Source organism: Mesoplodon densirostris, chromosome 2, assembly GCF_025265405.1.
Source record: "Mesoplodon densirostris isolate mMesDen1 chromosome 2, mMesDen1 primary haplotype, whole genome shotgun sequence".
NCBI lineage: Eukaryota > Metazoa > Chordata > Mammalia > Artiodactyla > Ziphiidae > Mesoplodon > Mesoplodon densirostris.
This window is the reverse complement of record NC_082662.1, coordinates 83,124,258-83,139,246: the sequence shown is the minus strand read 5'-3', so window position 1 is coordinate 83,139,246 and position 14,989 is coordinate 83,124,258. Positions and strand designations below refer to the sequence as shown.

The 14,989-nt window shown below is 38.3% G+C and overlaps 1 protein-coding gene across 2 annotated transcripts in view; it reads right to left on the bottom strand.

Moving 5' to 3' along the window:
- BTBD8 (BTB domain containing 8) overlaps window positions 1-14,989 on the bottom strand; it is a 90,345-nt gene that overhangs the window by 60,675 nt on the left and 14,681 nt on the right. For both annotated transcript variants that reach the window (XM_060090116.1, XM_060090117.1), the window contains 2 exons: window positions 14,018-14,268; window positions 6,187-6,304 (listed from right to left, as the gene is read on the bottom strand). In XM_060090116.1, coding sequence (XP_059946099.1) covers window positions 6,187-6,304; window positions 14,018-14,268 — 369 coding nt within the window. The remainder of the gene's footprint in view (window positions 1-6,186; window positions 6,305-14,017; window positions 14,269-14,989) is intronic.

Below are 14,989 nucleotides of genomic sequence, written 5' to 3'. Positions count from 1 at the left end.
GGTTAAACGCAGAGCAGTGAATCCAGACTTTCTGTTGCTGTCACCATTACCCATTACACTTTGCAAATATTTTAGAGAACATAAACTTTAAAAATGGTAAGTTAGCTTTCTCCTGAGACATCCATTTTGACATACATTGACTACAGCTTTCATAGGATTAGCCTTTCCTAAGTTAAAAAAAGATCTGTGAAGTGTAATGGATGCCCTGTTATCCAGTGCAATGAGGACTGATAGTTGTTTGGTTAATCTAAAAATTAGGAGAGAATTTTTAATATGATTTGTCTATATCATAATCATTTTATTCTAACTTAAAAAATAAATATGTATTCATTCACAAATCTTTGACCATACAAGGCCAATCTTTATTTTTTTATTGTGGGTTTGCTGATTGGAGCCTCCTATTTCTTGCAAAAACTATATATACCCATATACCCTGTCTATGATTTTTAGTTCAAACTTCTCTGAAGTGAAGAAAGTTAAAAATTTTTATGAAGCAATCTGAAGTATAGAATAATTTAAGACTTTTATAATTTCCCCTCAAACTTCTATATTGTTTCATCTAAACTGAACTCAATAGCAGTTTTACTTTATTTTTTAATTTATCTTTTATTTTTTGGTCATGCCACGTGGCATGTGGCATCCCAGCTGCCCAACCAGGGATCGAGCCTGTGCCCCCTGCATTGGAACTGTGGAGTCTTAACCACTGGACTTCCAGGGAAATCCCTGAATTCAACAGCAATTTTAAAAGTGCCTCTCCCCGAGAGGAGTCTGGGGGAGAATGGATACATGTATATGTATGGCTGAGTTGCTTTGTTGTGCACCTGAAACTATCACAACATTGTTTATCGGCTATACTCCAATATAAAATAAAAAGTTAAAAAAAAAAATGCTCAGGGCTTCCCTGGTGGCGCAGTGGTTGAGAGTCTGCCTGCTGATGCAGGGGACACAGGTTCGTGCCCCGGTCCGGGAAGATCCCACATGCCGCGGAGCGGCTGGGCCCATGAGCCATGGCCGCTGAGCCTGCGCGTCCGTGAGCCATGGCCACTGAGCCTGCGCGTCCGGAGCCTGTGCTCCGCAACGGGAGAGGCCACAGCAGTGAGAGGCCCCGCGTACCGCAAAAAAAAAAAAAAGCTCAAAAAAAAAGTGCCCCTCCCTTATTAATATTTCTAAAACATTCACTTTGGTTTTCATTGTAACAACAAATTCTTTTCATACTTCATGTATCATTGGTTTATATGATATGTCATTAAGTCATGCTATCAAAACAAGAAATTCAAATGGCATCAAACAGGTTTGGGAATAACCCCTAGTGACTCAGGAGACACAAACTCAATGAAAGGAATGGAAATGTTATAGGTATACTAGAGAATGACATCCTAGCCTTGAGAGTTCTGCCTAACATGTCAGCATGCTCTACAGAGAACAGCTGAAGAGTACATTTAGTCACGTTCAGTTAAGGAGTTTCTACTCTAGGTGACTTGTTTCCTTTTAGGCGCCCAGTGCCTTTGGCTTTGGTTCCCCATTGCAACCTCCCTCAAAGGCCCATGGTACCAAAGAATCTCACCTCTTTTCTCTCTATTGTTCCCACATCTAATTTATTATTTTAAACCTTTTAAGTGGACAGGGTTGACCATCTATCATTAATAAAGTAATTAGTATTAAGACGTTCATAACCCACTTTATTGTATGGGAATCTGGAATTTTATTACAATTACTTCATAAAGCTTCTTGGCAATCCTAGTAAGATAGGGAACAGCAAACTTTTTCTGCAAAGGGCCAGATAGTAAACATCAATATCAATATAAATATAAATATATTTGGGCTTTTCAGGTTCCTGTTGCATATTGGTTTTTTGTTGTTGTTGTTGTTGTTGTTTTATACAAAAAGAAGCCACTGACCAGCTTTGGGTTGTGTCATAGTTTGCCAACCTCCACTCTAAGATAAGGTAGAAAAGGCAACAATGTGCCTCCCTCCCAGATATCTAATATATACTTATAGCAACTAATATTTACTGAATGCTTCCAATGTGCTATAGAACCATGCTAAGTGCTTTATGTACGTTATCGGATTCAATTCTCACAGCCATCCTATGCTACAATTACTATCATTATTTCTTTTACAGATAAAGAATTTGAGACTTGGAGAGATTAAGTAACTTCTCAATAATTATTAAATGGTACAATCAGAATCTAAACCCAGAAAGACTGACTTCTGGATTACTAAACTGTATACTTCTGAAAAAGTTTTCAGCTGATGGACTCAAGAATATATAGCTAATTAGTCATATGGCACAGACTAGGACATTGATCTCCTGACTCAGTGCTGATTTACTAAATATTCAGAGAAATCTACATTTTAAAGGAAGATTTGACAGCATTTTAACCCCATGAATGAATGTCTGATGTTATAATATCAGGCACTGAAAAAAAAGGTATTCTGGAAGGGATACAGGATCTTAAGTGTTACAAAGCTAAAATTAGGAATCACTGCCCTGCTTTTTCAATAAAGCAGCACAAGAGAATCTTAATTATGGAATACTGAAGTGCAACAAATAAATTATTTTTAAAATACAGTGGATTCAATTTCACTCAGAAAACATCAGAATAATAATTAACACTATAAAATGGGAGATCAGCAGTGGAGTGGATAAGTTAGGTACTTAGAGGTACGCTAAAGATGACAGGAAGAAATAAAAGTAGAGAGAAATGCCCAATATATGGATGGTATTCATCTGGTGATTGACAGTAATTCAGGAAAGAACGTAATGTTACAGAGATCCATAACAGGAGTAATGTGTTGTAGTACTCCAGGAAGCAACACTCAGAAAAGTAGCAACATAATTAACAAATGGGATCCATGAACTCTAATGGGTCCTTTTATTATAACCTCTCTCCCGCCAAATAAAAAAAGTTCTCTTTGTTTCTCCTTTGAGTAGAAGTATTGGAGATAAGCAAGGACAAAGATGTGGGAAGGGTGGAGAAGTTATGCTTTGGAGAGGGAAAGGCCTGTGTAGAGGCAGAACAGTGTAGTAAATGTGACTTTCCCTGGAGGCCTACTGCTATCCCTTTCCTCCTTGGACTGGGGGGAAATGCAAGTGATTCAAATCACCTTTCTCTCCTTGTCCCACGTAAGTAAAGGACATACAGACTGTTGCTACCATCTACACAAAACCTTGTATCAAAGGCCTATTACCTGGATGATGATAGCAAACACTCACATGGTACTTACTATGTGCCAGGCACTGTTCAAAGTACTTTAAATGCTTTTAGTAATTTAATACTCATAATAACCCTATAAGATGAGTATTATTATAATCTCCATCGTTGATGAGGATGCTGAAACACAGAATGGTTAAATGACTTCTCCAAATTCATACAGCTAAAGATGGTAGAGCTGGAATTCAAACCCAGGCAGACAGGCTCCATACATAGTCCACATACTCTTAACTACTCATTTATAAATGACTTCTTTGGCTTAGTTGTACCACCACAAGCAAGTGATTGTCATCAGATCGTCTTGCAGCACATAAAGGGCTCCAGGTATTGGGCTGCAGATCAAGGGAAAGGCTGGACAGAGCAACTAGCAACTGGAGACATAATCTTGGAAGAACTGGGATACCAGGGATGTTTTTGAAGAAGGAGCTTGAGCATAAGAGAAAGACAGTGACTCAATAAAAGAAACTATCTCTTTACCACACCAGTTTGGACAATAAACTAGCAAACTAAACTGTTCTAAAATTTGAGACCTAAATTGAATGTAATTCTGCCCATAAATCCTGGTCTTTGTGAGTACTTGCATTGATCATTAAATATGAGTACATATAATTAAAGCAGTCATTTTACAAACAGATTTTTAGCCATACCACTAGGATAAATGCTGACATTGATTATCTAGAACAAGAAATAATTCAGAAAGTTCTGTTGCTGGGCTTTAGGTTATATTACATGATACAAGCATACATTGGAGATATTGAGGGTTCAGTTCCAGACCACCACAATAAAGCAGGTCACACGAATCTTTTGGTTTCCTAGTGCATATAAAAGTCACGTTTACACTATACTGTAGTCTAATAAGTGTGCAACAGCATTATGTATATACCTTAATTTAAAAATATTTTATTGCTAAAAAACGTTAACCATCATCTGAACCTTCAGTGAGTTGTAGTAGTAACATCAAAGATCACTGATCACAGAACACCATAACAAATATAATAATGAAAAAGTCTGCAATATTGTGAGAACTACTAAACTGTGACACGGAGACATGAAGTGAGCCAATGCTTTTGGAAAAAAAATGGTGCTGACAGACTTGCTCGATGCAGAATTGCCACAAACTTTCAATTTGTAAAAAATGCAATTATCTGCGAAGTGCAATAAAGGAAAACGAGGTATGCCTGTGTTTTCTGAACTACTGACATAATATTCTTTGAACTGAATAATAAAGTAAATATGTACAAACAAAGAGATGTTTAAGTTTGGAATAGGAAGGTAATCTTGGGATTTAGAATTTGCCATTTTAACTCACATAAGGGCACTAACAACAAAGCAAGAATACTTAAGCCAGATCTTCCTGAAACACATTCTCAGGAAATTGCCTTTCTAGTTAATATAAATTTATTTTTTATTGCTAGGTGAACAAAATAAGCCAGAAATGTGGGCAAGAGCTGTCCTAAAATACAAACCTAATATTCTAGATCCAGCTCTTAAACAGTCCACTGTCAGGCAGTACACAGGGAGAAGCCAAATACAGACACTGTTTGAGGACATACTGCAAATCGTCACAGCATCCTGCTTTCCCTGTATGACAACAATAGCCTTAGGGCTCCATAGGTAGAATTTTGCTAGGATGCCCATATGGTTTCAAGAAAAATCTGGCACAAAATAAAATCAAAGTAAATTAATTCTAAAAATAAAATTGTGCTGTCCCCCTACCCCAACCAAAAAGAAAGGCGTGTGCGTGCACACACACACCACTTGGGAATTTGTATATTCCCAAATATGAGAAATACATATCCATGATATGGAAAATATATGAATAAATCTGTATCACACTCTGTATTTTACTATACCTAATGCAGATTTCATAAAAAATAGGAAAATGTGTATATATATATTTACAAAACATATGTTCCCAGAAAGAAAAGTTCAAATTCTGAATGGTAGTCTAATGGAAACTGGCAATCCTAGGGTTTAGCAATGTACTACACAGTCAGTTAACTGGCAAAACCAGTATGATTTCTGAGAGTACAAACATCACTACTATTTGGCTTGGTGGATTTCTGTAATCTAAACTCACTGCTAATTTCAGTAAGGGCTGTGTACCCTTGAACCTACAAGACTGCTTCTTGCATCTGCAAAAATAGTCTGGTTCTTACTCTTCTGCAGCACCAGAATAACTTAACATTCTATTTGAAACACAAAGAGATAGGGAGGAGAACTCTGGGTTCCTCAGCTTTCTGGTTCCAATTCTAGTCTGTTATGAGGCCAGCTGTACCTCTTTCCCTTGAGTTCCAAGAAAAAAACCCTGTATTTTTATTAACATCTTTTCTTTCTTTAAGCAGATTTTAGTTACTTACCAAAAATAGAGTCTAACCAAAACAGGCAGCAGGCTTTCATTTAAACTCTAAAAGCCTGGAATGTCTAAGCAACCCAACTCTACAGCAGAAAAATGATTTTTAAAAAGTACACTGAAATATTAAACCTCCTAATCCATGCTATTCAGGAGAATCGGCTATTTTGAATCAAAGACTTTGAGCCAGAATGAATTCAGAGAAAATACATGTCATTCATGTAGAAATAATCATTTTCAATACCATAATGCCTGTGAAATTAAAAATTGCATTTAATTACATTTTCTGTGACAGTGGCTTTCAAACCTATTTTAGGCAACAGTATATTTTCTTCTAATAAAATCTTCGGTTCATGCCCAATGCACAGCACAGATCTTCTCTAGCTGAGCATGTGCACATGTCTGGGTAGGGTCACCTGTGCACGTGTGAATGTGCAGATAGAAAATCCTGCCTAATGTCCAAACTCCTCCCCTGTCAGAGACCTCCTGAGGCATCACCATGGAACCCCTGTAGCCTATGTGAATCAGCTTGAAAACCACCGTGCTAGAAAAAGACAGCTACCCTTTTACACTTTACTGTCACAACCAAGACACCAAATTAATCACATGCCTATTTACCTGTGAGCTTTAAAACTTTTTCCATCAACATAAATATCAATATCTGGGCAACACTGTTTCACATAAAGCTTCAATAAATCTTCTCCTAATTCAGATGCAGGTTCCAAGTCATAAATATCTTTAAAAGAGAAAAACAAGACTAAAAAAAGTTTCTTTAATAGTATATATATTCCAAAATTGTGTATTCTAATACTAGCAAAATGTTTTTCCATAGTTATCTCAATTAGCTACTGAAAGAGAGTAACAGTGACAAACATTTAAGTGGTAAATTCAAAGTAAAATGAAACTTTAAAATCATCTATCCTTTCTGCTCTGAAATATATATTTCTATTTATATTTAAATATAGATATACCTTTAAATATAGATACACATTTAAACATAGGTAATATTGTTACAAAATTATATACCAAAACTGAAGCCACTTCATGAACATCTGACTTAGAAAATTTTCCAATTTTGATATTCTTTTTCACCACTTAATTTTTTCCTGTTCCTGTTCATGGACTTATGGCTAGGATAATCTGTGAACCAATAGAATTTCAACTAAAATCAATGGGATTCATAGGACACTTACTATGAGTTTAGTACTGTACATAGTATGGAGAGGTATAGAAAATAAATACTTTAAGAACTATCTCTACTTCAAAAGATTCACACTTTAGGCAATGGGAAGTGAAATATAAAACATGTGCATATATATAAAAAAAGAAAAATACTAAATTATATACTATAGCTTTGTCAGTTCAGAAATTTTTGTTAGTACACCTGGTGAGGATGGATCACCAGGAACATATTCCCACTAACCAATTTACAAATGTATACATTTATAAACCAGAATGCCAATACTGACTCTACTATCAAAAGAAATCCAGAATCCAACCACTACTCAATATCTCCACTGCTACCACTGTAAACAGATAAGTTAGGGGGTCCCCGGAAAGAGAACCATGAATGGCTTTCTTGACATAAGAGAACCCATTTTGGCCTAAGCCATTTTGTGATCTAGGCCTAGCTGCAATGCTTGCCCTTGAACAGGTCTCAGTAATTAATGATCTTAAGGGAGGGGATGCAGAGACAAGGGCCGAGAAGCCAAGAAAAAATGGTGCAGCCTTGGAGCAGGAACAATATCTTTTGAGCTCCTTATAGAACTAAAACTCCCAATAAATGGAAGATGAAGCAATCCTCATTCCAGAGAGAAGGTCACGGTTTGATAGCCTCGAGAACCAGAGAAGCTTATATGGAGACCACCTGAAGCCAGATTAAAGGACTGCAGGCCCTGCACACACCCTAATCTTATGAGCAACCTCACCCTTGAACCGTTGCTATAAAACTCTCACCAAATCTTCCCAGGTTGGGACACACAGTTTTCGAGGGGCAGGAGCCCGCTGTGTCCCCCTTTGCCTGGCAAAGTAATAAAGCTATTCTTTTCTACTTCACCCAAAACTCTGTCTCCAAGATTTGATTTGGCACTGGTGCACAGAGGCCAAGTTTTCGGCATCACCATCCCAGTTCAAAACAATATGGTTCTCTCCATTTTTTTTAGAGTAAAAGCCAAAGTCTTACAATGGCTTATCAAGCCTCACGTCTGGCTCCTCACTACCTCTCTCATCTCATTGTCTACTCTTTTTTTTTTTTTTTTTTTTTTTGCGGTATGCGGGCCTCTCACTGTTGTGGCCTCCCCCGTTACGGAGCACAGGCTCCGGACGCGCAGGCTCAGCGGCCATGGCTCACGGGCCCAGCCGCTCCGCGGCATATGGGATCCTCCCAGACCGGGGCACGAACCCGTATCCCCTGCATCGGCAGGCGGACTCTCAACCACTTGAGCCACCAGGGAGGCCCCTCATTGTCTACTCTTTTGCTTATTTCCATACTGAACTCTCTCTCATTCCTCCAAATGGCAAGTTATGTTCCCATGTTAGGATATTTCTACTGCCATTTCTTTTGCCTTGAACTCTCATCTCCCAGATATCCACTTGGCTAACTTCCTTGCTGGATTCAAATCTTTGTTTAAACATCACCTTTTAATCAAGGCTGACTCTGACCACCCATTTAAAATTGCAACTCCCATCACTAGCACTCCCAATCCTCCTTCCTCTGTGCTATTTTTTCTATAGCATGTCACCTTCTAACTTCTTTACTACATTATTGTCTATCTCCACCCCCACTATACCTTCTCCAACTGGAATCTAAGTTCCAAAAGAGCTGGAAGTCCACTTTAGTCATTGAAGTATCCCTTAGACCTAGAATAGTCCTAACACATAGATCCTCAATAAATATTTGTTGAATAAATTAATATATCAAATACTACATAAAAAGATTTTTGAAGAAAAAACATAAAACTCCAACCAGAATAAAGCAGGGGAAGGAGGCAGATCCTACCACTTCCAGATATTCCTATAGAAGACTTAAAGCACATAAATTAGTGGGAGATGTTGAAGGAATAGTCTTCATTTCGATGATTCAAAGATCAGAGTATAATTTTTGACACAAAGGGAAAATCTAGAAACTTTTCAAAAGAAAACCAAGTTAATTTGATAGATGATTACCTATCTCAACTCCCAATTATGTACTCAAATAGCCTCCTGAACTTGATATATCACAGTGTGGTATAATAAAAATATATATTTGGTCTTTCTCCCCCATTCCTGGCACAGAGCTTAAAACTCTTGAAATTTCCTAAATTATAGGAATGTCTTACTTGAGTTTATGTTAATGACGTGATTCAGGGTAGGGTTCCTAAATAGCTTCAGGATGGGGGCTGGTCACCAGAAAGGACAAATATGTGATTAAACAGCGGGAACTTTCAGTGCTCCCCCCCATCTCTAGGGAGGGAAAGGGGGCTATAGATTGAATTATAAAAATTATTGAACAATAAGATTCAGGGAGCTACTGGGTTGGTGAACACACTGACTTGTTGGAAATATAACAGGGAAGAACCAAATCTGACTACATATTGGATGTTTCTTTTACTTTAACCCTTGCTTCCCACTGCTTTTGTTCATTAAAAGGATACTGTCTATACATAATGGCCTGCCTCAGGGAACCCTGCCCCTCTGCCTGAATGTTAAACCAAAGTGCCTTTGATCAGAGAAACATCCGGACCCTGTCCACCTGTAGATGGCTGCAAGAAAGAAGAAATTAACACATCCCCTCCCTGAGGCTGGCCATTCCAGGGGATATTTGCAAAACTTATGGGCTTTTTGCTTTACTTCCTCATCTCCTCCCCCTCTCTGTGCTATAAAAGAAACTGGCATCCAAACCCCGATAAGATGGTTATTTTGAGACTTTAGTCTGCCATCTTCCCGGTCTGCCGGCTTACCAAATAAAGTCATGTTCCTTGCCTCAACACCTCGTCTCTGATTTATTGGCCTGTCATGCGGCGAGCAGAGCAAGCTTGGACTTGGTAACAGAAAGATGGCGCACCCTGAGGGGGCATGGAATTTGTTCTGTATGCTGCCCTTGCCCACCCCACCCCATACCTCGCCCTATGCATCTTTTCCATTTGGCTGTTCCTAAATTATATCTTTTATGAAAAACAGGTAAACATAAGAGAAATGTGTTCCTGAGTTCTGTGAGTCATTCTAGCAAATTATTGAACCTTGGAGGAGGATGGTCATGGGAACTCCTGAATTTGTAGTCACTGGGCACAAGCCTGGGTAGTAAAAAGCGCCAGAATATGTCACCCCAAAACATGCCACTTTGGCATGAGGATTATTTTGAGCTAAAGGTACTTGAGAAGGAGCAGATGCAGGAAAAGCTATTTACATCCCCCTAACTGCCTAAAAATAAAAGTACAAATTTTCCCTTTTGTAAAGGAAATTTCCATTTGTAAAGATATCTCCTTACTATTCTCATCACTTGACTCTTATTTGCATAACAAGACAATCCTTATTCACCATACATTTTCTCCCCTCACCTTCCCATAACTTGCCTCCACCACCTAGTAGCCCAAAAGTCCTTTCTTTCATTCAGCCTAAGATGATATATAAGCCTCAATCATCCGGCCACCTTCTTGAATCTCCTTTCTTTGTGAAACTCCTGGTACAAAAGAAAGTAATGAAAACCATTTTTCCCCCTTCTGTTAATCTGTCTTATTTCAGTTTAATTCGTAGGCCAGTAACAGAACCTAAGAGGGTAGAAGGAACTCTTTTCTCCTCTACAGTAGCCTAAGCACTCCACTTGTGTTGAAGTGGGGGCAATATTGTAGGACTAAGTCCTTAACCTGTGGGGTCTGTGCTAACTCTGGATAGTTAACTGTCAGAATTGAACTGTTGGATGCCCATTTGGTGCTAGGAGAATTGGTTGGTGTGTGGAAAAAACCACACACATTTGGTGTCAGAAGTGGTACCCAGAAAAACAAAAACAAAAACACATTCACAGAAACCCAAAACTGTTCCACAACCTGAAGTCATCATTCCACTCTACCTTAAATTTGCTCTGTTCATACTCCTTAAGCCTGCAAAACAGTACCACCTAAACTCCTTAAAATAGCTTATGAGTAAGGTGACCACATCTTTTGGTTTGCCTGGGGTAGTCCAGTTAATGCCTCTTGCCCCAGAATAATTATCAACAGCAAGAATAATTTTTCATCTTTCACTCTCAAAAGAATCCTAGTTTGGACCATAGACTATAAAGTCATCCTTTATAGAAGGCTTTCATTATCTGGCTTTTGCTTATATATCCAGGTTCATCCCTTACTTTGACCATTCCTGTCCCCTACTCTACCCTACACCCACAACAAACCATTTCTGGCTTTCCAAATTTGCTATGTGCCTGGTTCTCTTTGCCTCCAGGCATGTTGTTTCCTTTGCCTGGAACACTTCTCCCCTAAACTCTTTATGCCTGGTTAACTTCTGCTTTTTCCTTCAGGATTCAATTCAGATATCACCCCCTCCATGTAGCTTTCTCTGAAGGCCTAAGCCTAGGTTACATGTGCCCTATCTGTGTCCTTATCACACTTGGTACGTAACTTACCTGACTGTACCTCCTACTAAACTGCAAAATAGGAACACTATCTGTTTCGTTCACTATCAAATCTTCAAAACTAGCACAAAGTTGATACTCAATGTAATGATTAGAATAGCATTTCAGGAATAAACAGCAAGAGCAGAAGAACAGAAGTGGCAAAATATACTTCCTTAGGAGGAAATGCCAAGTCAGTAAGAATAGACCTCAGGGGGTATGAGGGGTTGTGAAGACAGGAGGCAGCAGCGTTCTAGGCAGGAGTCAGTTCCCAACATCCCCTTACACCATGGGAAAGAAGCTAGGATTTCTATTAAGGCTGTGTGAGACTACTGCAGGATTTTAATAAGGGAAGTGCCATGACCACACTTGCAATTGATGGACGTTGTTCTGTACAGTAGAGATGGAGGGTGGCACAACAAGAGGCCTGGTGACCAGCTGGGATTCAAATTCTCAAGGAAAATAGCAAATTCCTGAAATAAAGAAATGGCAGGAGGGTAAAGAAGAGAAGTATTTAAGAATATTTAGGAGACAAATCAACAGACATGATCATGAATCGAATGAAGGGTAAAAGAGTAACTGAGGAGAAAGATGGTAATATAATTCACACTGATACAGTATTTAAGAAAAGAGCAGGTTGAGAAAGTGGATGATTAGGTCAGTTTGACACAAGTTAAATTTTGAGATATTTAAGGTATATTTAGACAGATATTTCTAGTCAGTGGTTAGATACGAAGCTAAAAATATTGGAGAATACCAATTATTTAAGGGGAAGAAAGAGGAAGTTCCAGTGAAGGAGACTGAGGAGTGGCCAAGAGGGAAGGAAAGGAAAAAGCCCCCTTATGCCCAAATTGTTCGCTAATATGTCAATTGTGTTCGATCAAACTCATGTTTTGAAAACAAGTGTTATAGTAGAATTGGATGTATTTGAAAGTATCTGTTAACTAAAGAGTTTTATTACTGGTGTTTAGTGCAACAACAGTAAAAACAAACTGATTTAAGCTTAGTTAGATTGCTTTTATATATGTTCACCGTATCTCATTATGGTGAATGAATGAATACATGCATGCATGCCTGTGCTAGGCTTGAGGTAGATCTATTCATATTTTTTAATTATCTCATTTAGTCTCAGTCCTAAAAAGTAAGGGTTACAGACTGATTTTATAGATGAGGACTCTAAGACTCAAGAGAGTGTAAGGGACTTTCCCAAGGCCACATAGTTAGAGCAGTTGGCAGAGCTGATATTTGATACCCATTTTTCCTGCCTATAGTCTAGAGCTCTGCATGGTCCCACAGCAGCCTATTAAAGTGGCCAAAGAAGTTTTGAGTATAAGTGAATAGAGCTCATTTACCCCTCAAACCCTTGCCTTCATCTACTTTCTCCATCACTCCATGGAAACCTCCGTGTTGACTGGTTTACCAGACACTTGCTTGTCCACATCTTATTAACTCCTTTGCAGTATTGCATACTGTCAATGCCACCCTCCTTGAAACTTCCTTTGTCTTCTCTGACACTATGCTCTTGATTTTTCCCTCTTAGGTGCAAGCTAATCCATGAGAAACACTAGGTCAATGCAAAGAACTGCACCAAGCTGAACTCAGCCCTGTAAGAATACACAAAACATAACATAAACACCTAAAACATCTACCAGATACCTCAGTTCACCCACACCTACCCATTTCTGGTGTTACAAACTTCTATCTGATTTCAGATAGCAACTTCTGGGAGACCATTTTCTATGAATATTTTTGTGCTCCTGTATGGTCTGGCCTTTCTGAGCAGAGCGCTGGCAAATTTGGATAAAGGATGGTTAAACAACAAACATGTCTTAGAAGTCAGAGATAATGTGATGCTCCAGAGATTCAGACTACCATCCCCTCAAAACCATTTCCTTACATTCTAGGGTACTGAAGCTACCTTATCCTAACCAGAGAAGATTTATTTACCTTCCAAAGTAAAGGTGTCTCTCTCTCTGCAGAGGAGGATGGGCAGACCTGCCAGCAGCCTATAAAAGTCTCATAATGTTGGTGTTCCCCTCCTATGGTGCAATCCCACTGCACGTGCAGGACAGGTAACATCAGGCCCTTACCACATAGCCTCGTGGGGACTGAGGGTTGGGAAGTTGGGCTGAGATGCTCTGTAAGTAACAGTCTGTTTTCTGATCCAGGGGTCTCGAGTTTCCTGTTAGAATATCTACTATATATATATCTATATTCTTAACATTCTCCTTCCACCAATTCACAATAATTCACAAGCTGCAACCCTTCTGACACCCACTTATACAAACAAACTAGAGGTCTTTTTCAAGGTCAAATGCCACATTTATTGTAGTACTTATGCATTTCTGAACCATTTAACAGGGGTAAAACTATGCTAACCATTTTTATTAGGTTCCTATCTTTTAAAAATGTGTCACGACAAAAGTTTCAGTGATTTTGTGTCATGACAAAATGTATTGGTGATTTTTGTGTTGCATGGTGTTTTTTAAGGAATGCATATATTGTGTTATAACAGAATTGATTCTATAGTCTGCTAAAGCTTTTATTGGTGTAGATTAGAATAAGGATGACAATATATGGAGGCTTAAAAGGAGAATTATGAATTATGTGTGTATTTTTTAATAATAACCCCATATCTAATTACTTAGGAAAACTGGGAGTTGACCATATTATTATTTCTATTTACCCATAAATTATTTACTTTCATTTATTTTTATTATATTGATTTTCATTTACTTTTATTTCATTTACTTATAAAAAGTGATCAGTAGAGCTGACTTTTGAAGTATATTTTTCTCTAATTGTATCAGAATATAATTACTTTCATGGTTATAAAATTTTATAAAAATCCACAAAAAAATACCTCACCAGTGGGAATTAAATTGTCCTCTTTGTTGTTATCTTCTGGAATGTCCTCTTTGTTGTTATCTTCTGGAATTTCATGCTTCAGAAAAGAATGGTCAGATGACCTTTTACCTACAGATGACCTTCCATCATTGTCAGTACACTTTCCAGCACTGAAGTCACATTTCTTTTGTGGTACTCCACTCTCCACTATCTTTTTCCTGAGAATTTCCTCTTCATAGTTTTTTATGTTTCTGTTTGATGAGTACACAATCCTAAAAGATAAAATGTAAAATGTTAATAAAAATAATATCAGTGATTCTTAAAAGCTAGTTTTCCAGCATGCTGCTTTCATAGATAATGGCTATATAGTTTTAAAACCTTTTTAATCTGGACTAACTAGAGGAAAGATCAATCTAAAATAACAGAAAGTTTGAAAAGTAGTCTATAAAAAAGTTTAATGTTAAAAAGGAATATATAATGCCAACAAATTATATAACCTAAATGAAATGGACAATTCCTAGGAAGGATACACCTTACCAAACTTGATTTAAGAAGAAACAGAGTATCTGAATAGACAAATAACAAGTAAAGAGATTGAATTAGTAATCTAAAACTTCTCACAAAGAAAAACGCACGACCAGGTGGCTTCACTGCTGAACTCTACCAAATGTTTAAAGAAGAATTAATGCCAATCCTTCACAAACTTTTCCAAAAAATATGACGGAACACTTCCCAATTCATTATGTAAAGCCAGTATTATCCTGACACAAAAGCAGACAAAGACAGGGCTTCCCTGGTGGCACAGTGGTTGAGAGTCCGCCTGCCGATGCAGGGGACACGGGTTCGTGCCCTGGTCCGGGAAGATCCCACATGCCGCGGTGCGGCTGGGCCCGTGAGCCATGGCCGCTGAGCCTGCGCGTCCAGAGCCTGTGCTCCACAGCGGGAGAGGCCACAACAGTGACAGGCCCGCGTATCGCAAAAAAAAAAGAAGAC